This window comes from Martes martes (assembly GCF_963455335.1).
Source record: "Martes martes genome assembly, chromosome: 1".
NCBI classification, from domain to species: Eukaryota; Metazoa; Chordata; class Mammalia; order Carnivora; family Mustelidae; genus Martes; species Martes martes.
The window spans coordinates 93,613,718-93,621,270 of record NC_137888.1 but is presented as its reverse complement, the minus strand read 5'-3'; the positions used below and the strand labels follow the sequence as shown (position 1 = coordinate 93,621,270).

The 7,553-nt window shown below is 39.4% G+C and overlaps 1 protein-coding gene across 2 annotated transcripts; it reads left to right on the top strand.

The window, feature by feature from the left end:
• The first annotated feature begins 578 nt into the window (after positions 1–578).
• RPL22L1 (ribosomal protein L22 like 1) lies at positions 579–4,812 on the top strand. 2 transcript variants are annotated; one of them, XM_080824779.1, is made up of 4 exons: positions 579–664; positions 2,381–2,473; positions 2,640–2,761; positions 4,566–4,812. In XM_080824779.1, the coding sequence occupies exons 1-4, from the start codon at positions 656–658 to the stop codon at positions 4,708–4,710; spliced, it is 369 nt and encodes a 122-aa protein (XP_080680905.1). In that variant the 5' UTR covers positions 579–655; the 3' UTR covers positions 4,711–4,812. The 2 variants fall into 2 exon arrangements, with proteins under 2 accessions (XP_080680905.1, XP_080680906.1); XM_080824780.1 differs by having other exon boundaries at positions 634–664; positions 2,384–2,473.
• The last annotated feature ends 2,741 nt before the right edge of the window (positions 4,813–7,553 follow it).

Here is a 7,553-nt window from a genome sequence, read left to right as displayed (position 1 = left end):
TTGACCTAAGTTCTGAGTAACTCCATCTTAGTTTCTACACAGGGTTAACTAAAACCCATGATAAAAGTGAAGCAACGGTGAACTCAACAAGTGAACAAGTGAGCAATACATTGTTGCTGTTTCTTAAGAGTTTTTTTCTTCGAGAACGTAGTTTATTTTGGCTCAGTTATTTCCCTCAACAGTCAATTAGAAAACAGGACTCACAAAACACAAATATAGACGTAACTTTTTTGCTGTGGAACTGTAATTACAATGTAGGACAGAAGATCCCAGAGCAACCCGAGACACTGCCTTGCCCTGATTGGAAAGAAGATCTAGGCGATTAGTGAAAGACGATTCCTTCGTCCCTCGCTTGTGTTTGTCTGAGAGCCACCTCCTCTAACTGCGGAGTCTTTTGTAGTCAACGGACGAACGTCGTCAATGGTGGAAAACAATCAATTTACTACGGCCGCTAGCCGGCGCTCCCAGAAAACCTGGCTGCATCTAAAGCCTACCCTCCCCCATCACGCCCGGGTTTCCCGAGTTACTGGCCTCCGCACGCTCTCTTCCGGGAGGCGGCGAGCATGCGCTCCCGGCGCGTGACGCAGCACGTCGTGGTATAACTACGTGACGCGCGACGATAGCTTCCTCTTTGATCGCCAGACCGTCTTTCAAGATGGCGCCGGTGAGTGAGAGTGGGATTTTGGTGGGAGTATGTTTCCCCAGTGTAAATGATTTTTGCATCTGGCGAATCGGGGCGCTCTCTTTTGAGGTGAAGGGACGGCAGAAATGGGGACTGGGTCAGGAGCACAAGCACGATGTGAAGATTCTGAGTTGTTTTTCCGAGACACTTGGCGACTGCCATGCGGCCTAGTGGAGTTCTAGATGGGCCCGAAGTTTGGATGAGTGGATGTCGCGGCGCAAGGAAGGAGGTTCACAACGATGAACCGGCCTAATCGGGCAGCATTGGGCCATTTCTTTTCAGTTTCGCTTCCGATAACGCCGATGCTGGCCTATTCGTTTGCGCCAGGAAGGAGATAGGGTGATCGGATGGTCTGATGGCCTTGCTAGAGCGGAGGGAGCTCCGAGGCTACAGAAGTTTCAGAGAACTTTAGAACTAAGTTGGGAAAGAAGTTTCTTTTACTACCTCATGACGGAAGTTCTTAAAAGATAAAAGTCGAGACTCGCATATATAAAAGCGTGCACCAGAGAGTTTATGTTATTAATTAACAAGGGAATCAGTAAAATGTTTAATGCAGTCCAAAGAGCATTTGAAAGAATAGGTATATGTCAACAATTAAGTTTTGGATATTTGGGAGTGGTGGTGGTACAAATTACTCGGCTACCTAAAAGCAAACTGGCATTACTACTTTTGGTGGATCTAATTTGGAGATGGTATTCTCTACTGATTTGTCTGTTTTCAGTACATTGCCTGAATGTAATAATAGTAATAGGCTATTTAATAGTAGCCACAGCAGCATTTTACTTGGATAGCCCAGTTATGTGTATTGGTCTAAGTTTGGAATATGGAAAACTAATGTTAAAAATGTTTTTTTGAATTGAAAAGTCTTTACAGGATTAAAGGTCCCCCTCTCGCTCACCTATATAACAAAATAAGGATTTAATTTCTAGACTTTATTATAAGGATATAATATATTATAAGGATATCATATTATAAGGATTATATATAAGATTATATTATAAGGATAAAATATAAGATATATATTATAAGGATATAAGACTTTGTTATAAGGATATAATAAGGATTTAATTCTCTAAATTTTATTCTGGCATATAATTGAGCTTGGGCAAGGTAGTGTATACTACCTGTGTCCCATAGGGCCTGGCCTATAGTGAAGAGTACCTGATAATTTAAAATTGAATGTCAGTGGTCTGGAAAATATTGAAAGCCCATAAAACTTAACTTGATAATTGGAACAGAATGGCTTGATTAGAGGTCCAAACCAGCCCTGGGTGGGTTTCGGTTTTAATTTACAGTAGAAAGTAGGTTGTTTCTTTTAATAGTCTTTGTGGTTGTATATGTGGGATTCTTTGGAATTATCTGATGAGGAGAACTAATAGGGGTTTGCCATATGTTTCGAGCTTTCTTGAGTTTTGCACTTTGGAGACACTTGGGTGGTGAGTGGGGAAAATTCCCACTGGATTTTACAAAAACTTGGTTTAAACAAAGTTAAGGAGTGTACACCCTTTCACACAGTGTGACTGGGGAAAAGGCTATACCCAATAGATACGAAGCAGTTTTTTAGATCTTGCACCATTTCGTGTATATAGAAATACAACATCACAGTACATTGTACATTTTTGGGCTGCTACAGATAATTTAAGTTTTGTATACAAAGTGAATAAATTGAATAGTAGTAATTATGTTAACTATCTGTAGCAGAAAGACAAGAAACCTAAGAAGTCAACCTGGAAATTTAATCTGGACCTTACCCATCCAGTAGAAGATGGAATTTTTGATTCTGGAAATTTTGTAAGTAACTCTCTCCTCAGCTTGTTTTTTATCATTGTAATAGAGTTCTTAATGACTTAAGTATGTAATATTTGATTTTAACCTAAGTTCTATTCCTAGGGTACCTTCCCTAGTGAATATCTAGGGTTTTCTTCCCTAGTTTTGCATGTTTTCTGTTTTAAAACAGGAACAGTTTCTACGGGAGAAGGTTAAAGTCAATGGAAAAACTGGAAATCTGGGGAATGTTGTTCACATTGAACGCTTCAAGAATAAAATCACAGTTGTTTCTGAGAAACAGTTCTCTAAAAGGTTGGTATTTGCTTCCCATAATACTTCTAGTGAAATTATGGTAGTTGTGAATATTTTATAGAATACACAATCCTTGTATTTTCTCTTCATAGGCAGGAGTAGATGTGATAAGGTCAGGGAGATACAAACAGAAATGTTTTGAACTTATTAATGGCCTATGTGAATGGAAAATGGGTTCAGTAATTGGGCCAGTTCCTTAGGCTGGTTGTCAGTAAGTGTAATTTATTGCTGGAATAAGGCAAGTTATATATAGGGCTCCTGTCCAGTGCATAGTAGTCCCTGAAACCCAATTATATATAAACTTAAACAGTGTTAGGTGTTTTTGTTTGTTTGTTTTTAAAGATTTTATTTATTTATTTGACAGACATCACAAGTAGGCAGATGGGCAGGCAGAGAGAGAGGAAGGGAAGCAGGCTCCCTGCTGAGCAGAGGTCCCATGGGCGGCTCAATCCCAGGACCCCGGGATCACGACAGGCAGAGGTTTTATAACCCACTGAGCCACCCAGGCGCCCCACAGTGTTAGGTGTTTGGAAGATGTTGCAAGAAACCTGTCAGATGTGTAACATGAAAGTAATGTCCCAAATTAAGTAATGTAAGTGTTTTCTTATACCTTGGTTTTTAAGGTCTTGGTAGTTTATTTAGTAGAGGCACCGGTTTCAGTTCATCTAATTTACTCAACAAATATTAAGTACTTACATGGCAGCACTCTTGTAGGACTGGATAGCCAAGCAAGCAAGTACCTATTACTAAGGAGTTCCAATTCTAGTGGAAAGAAATGATAAGATATTAACTAGTTGACCAGTGGTGTGTAAATGCATAAAGATTTATAAAGAGGATTTCAGGGTTGATATTAGATAAGGTAGTTAAGGAAATCTCATCTAAATGAAGTGCTGGAGTGAGACATGCAAATTAGGGGATTCATGTTTATGGCTGAAAGACTTGGTGGTAGAAGCTGAAGACTGAGCCTGTTGTGAGAATAGGTGAGCCCCTGGTGGCTCGGACTAAAGTAGAAGTACATGTTATTTGTGGTTACGAATTCACTAGGGATTTGGGGATGAAAGGTTATGTTCTCAAGGACTTTACAGACATGCACATAATTATTATAAAATGCAATGCTGTAATTGCTGTGTTGAAGATAAAAGATAGGGCATAGGAATTTGCGGAGAACCTGAGATGAGTAGTGTTGCCTGTGGAATGAAGTATTCTAGCAAAGGGAACAGCGTTAGGAACAGGGAAGCTCAAGGACTGCTTGATAGTCCAGAATTTAAAGTGTAAGTTGAAGCGATTGGCTGGAGTGATGAAATTAGACCATGTTGAAAGCTTTTTATGACTGAGCCATACGTTAGTTGGAAGTATGTCGATAATCCTGAACTTGTAAATGAATTCAGCCCTGTTGTAGGTTTCCTTTTATTGATCATGGGATTGAAGTTCGGGAGGTGATAGTAGTGAAAGGAATGTTGACATGTTAGTGCATAATACATCTAAGGAATGAAATTGTATATTAGAAAGTAATCTGGTTATGGCAATAAAACTGAAGGGGAAGCTACTCTTGCTCTTTTTAGTGTCAACATAAAGGATGTTTATATTAGGGAGATGGGGGAATAGGGTTTGTAGGGCATCAACTGATTGTAATTGGGGTTGAGTGGCTACCTTACTAGGTCCCCAGCAACCTTGAACAATGTTGGATACAAATGAAATATTTTGGAGGGAACATTAAAGATGAATACAGCTGCTTTTTATATAGTAAGCCTTTGCATAGTAGATAATTATATTTCTTAATGAGATTCATGTCTTGATTTTAAAGGTATTTGAAATATCTTACCAAGAAATACCTTAAGAAGAACAATCTTCGTGATTGGCTTCGTGTGGTTGCATCTGACAAGGAGACTTATGAACTTCGTTATTTCCAGATTAGTCAAGATGAAGATGGATCTGAATCTGAAGACTAGGTGAAGCTGCCCCTTACATGGTTTTGCTTATTAATAAAATGAAGGAAACAGCTAGAAATGGACTTTTATTTTATTGGTAAATAAAAAAAATTATACTCTGTATGTTAAGCTTCTGCCTCTTTTATTTAAGTATATGCCATTTACATGATTCTGGGCTTTCCTTTGATAGTTTTTGTAAGTAATATTTAGCCTATAGCTGGTAGAATTTTTTCAGGATTTCTGAAATTTATTCCTTTTATGGATGTCCTCAAATTAAAACATGTAGTGTTGTATAGGAAATAGTGAAGCACAGTATTGTGTATGACTTTATATAGTGAAATACTTAAAATTCGCTTGGCAGTCTTAAACATTTTTACAGTTCATGTAGTTCTGAGTGCTTAGAACAGTTCTTAAACATACATGCTCATCTTGAGTCACTCCTGCCCTCTGCTTCAGAGGATGCTGACTCCCTGGTTCGCATAAAAGCTCTATGGGTTAGCATGGTACCACACTAAACCAGTGTTTAATTGCCTGTTAGACATCTCCAACCAGATCCTTTATAGGCACTAGAAACTCAAAATCTTCAAATCAGAACTCTTGATATCTTCGCCACTAAATCTGCTGCCGTGTTCCTTGTCCAAAAAATAATTTACTCAAGACAGTTGGAATCTCATCTCCTTTTCTCAAGTCTCCTTCCTGGTAATTCTAAAAGTAGTGGTTATCTGTTGCTTTGTTCTCAGTGGATAGACCCTTTCCTCCAAATAAAGTGGCATCTGAGCAAATAGAATGGTTTGGCAAAAATCCAGATTGTGAGAGATGGAGAATAACAGGAGGGAGGTACTAGAGCATTATCAATTTTCTTGTTTTCCAGTGGTCCCAAGTAATGTGTCTTTCTACGTTTAACCTAAAAGTGGTGTCCTTATCTCAGGTACTTGGGCGGTGGATCCTGATAGCAGTAGAAACATGTTGGAAAATAATGTCTTGACCATTACAGCCTAATGTACAGATTTACATAATTGGTTTTGGGAATGTTGGGAATAATTTCATCAAGAGTGTCAATTCTCTTGATTATTAAGAACTTGTTGAAGTACTCTCCAACATTAATGTACTGCTGTAGTGCAGCAACTCCTTTGTTTTTTCCAGACAGCTGTAATAACCTCTTGACTGCTCTGTGTGAATTGTTCACATTTTCTATCAGCAGTAACCAAGATCCACCTGAGATTCCTTGTTGAGCATTGTGGATACAAGGGAGTAACAACAGCCTACTCTGGTTAGGGAAACACTGGCCAAATAATGCCATACAAACTGTTGAGTACAACAAAGGAGAGGTGTTTCTAAAAGGAATTTTATCTAGTCAAGGTAACAGGAAATATTTGAGCTGGTAGTATTGAGCATGGTAGTAACTGGGTAAAGGGTGTTTCAGGCAGAACATCATAGGTGAAGTTCTCAGCATACTGAGAAACTGGTTGGTATAGAGTACATCTGGAATAGAGTGGTGGTTATGAGGAGAATTTCAGCCCATGCAGAACAGAAAAACATGTTTTAATCTTGAGAGAATGGGGAGCTACTGAATTTTGAGTGAACAGTAATGTGATCCAGTGAGATGACCATTTTGAAAAAGATCTATGCCTGCATCGTGGAAAATGGTTTTCAGAGTGGTCATAGATGTAAGGAGACAGGAAGTTATATGGCAGTATCCTGTGGCTATGGTGGGTAGCATTGGGGTGTTGGAGGAGATGGGAAGAAGTGGACAGAGTTTGAGATTTCAGAGGATAAAACCTGGAACTTGGTGGTAGGGAAAATTGTTGAGGGTGACATAATTGGCTAGAAGATTGCATTTGCTGATCACAATAGGAGAAGGCAGGAGTAGGGGGTAAGTTAATTTCAGGCTATGCTGAATTTGTGTTCCACAAGATGTCCTGAGGAAGGGTTTAAGTGAAGATGTCCACTGGTTTGTGCATAGGTGGTAATAATCAATGGGGCGGGCTGGAATTGCCTGTGGGGAGTGTACAGTGAGGATTAAGTATTGCACACACCAAATGCCTCCATTCCTCCTCTAGAGTGATCCTTCCAAATGATCTTATGTGTTATTCAGATGTTTAAAATTAGTTTCCAAAGTTAATTTCACATTAATGTGTGCTCAGGCCTGTGTACACTATGCCTTTAAGGAGTTGGCAGGTTAGTTGAGATAAGCAAATTTATTTAACTATTGAAAGCCAGCTGTATAATGCAGTATCACAAATAGAAACATTTGTCTTTGTGAAGCTTATACTCCAGTGGAGGAAGACAGTAAAGTAAAACGTATGGTACATGATAGATATGAGAAAAATAAGGGAGATAGGGAATGTAGTAAGGAGGAAGGTATGTTGCACTTGTAAATGGGGTCAGAAAAGGCTTTACCTAGAAGGGCTCAGTGTAAAGACCTAAAGGAGCTAGTGGATCCAAATAGATACCTATGGGAGAAGCATCAGGCAGGCAGAGACTAGCAGAACAAAGGCCCTGAGGCAGGGGTGCATCTAGTATATTCAAGGAACAATAAGGAGATCTCTGTGATCTGAGCTGAATGTGTGGTGGAGAGCAGAAGGTGAAATTAGGTGAAATGGGTATGTGTATGTGCTTGGTGGTGGGTGGGGAAGTAGAGGATGGGATTGCATGAGTTCCATTAGCCGCTTAAAACAGTCAGCTTATGGTTTCTGAGGCTCAAGAACCTAAGAAGCAGTTTAGCTGAGCGGGTTAGATTGAGGATTTCATGAAGTTGTAGTCAGCGGTGAGACTCGGCTGCAGTCATACAAAAGCTAGCAAACTACTGCTTGTTTTTGAAAATAAAGTTTTATTGGAACTGCAGTCCTGAAAGTTATTTTTTG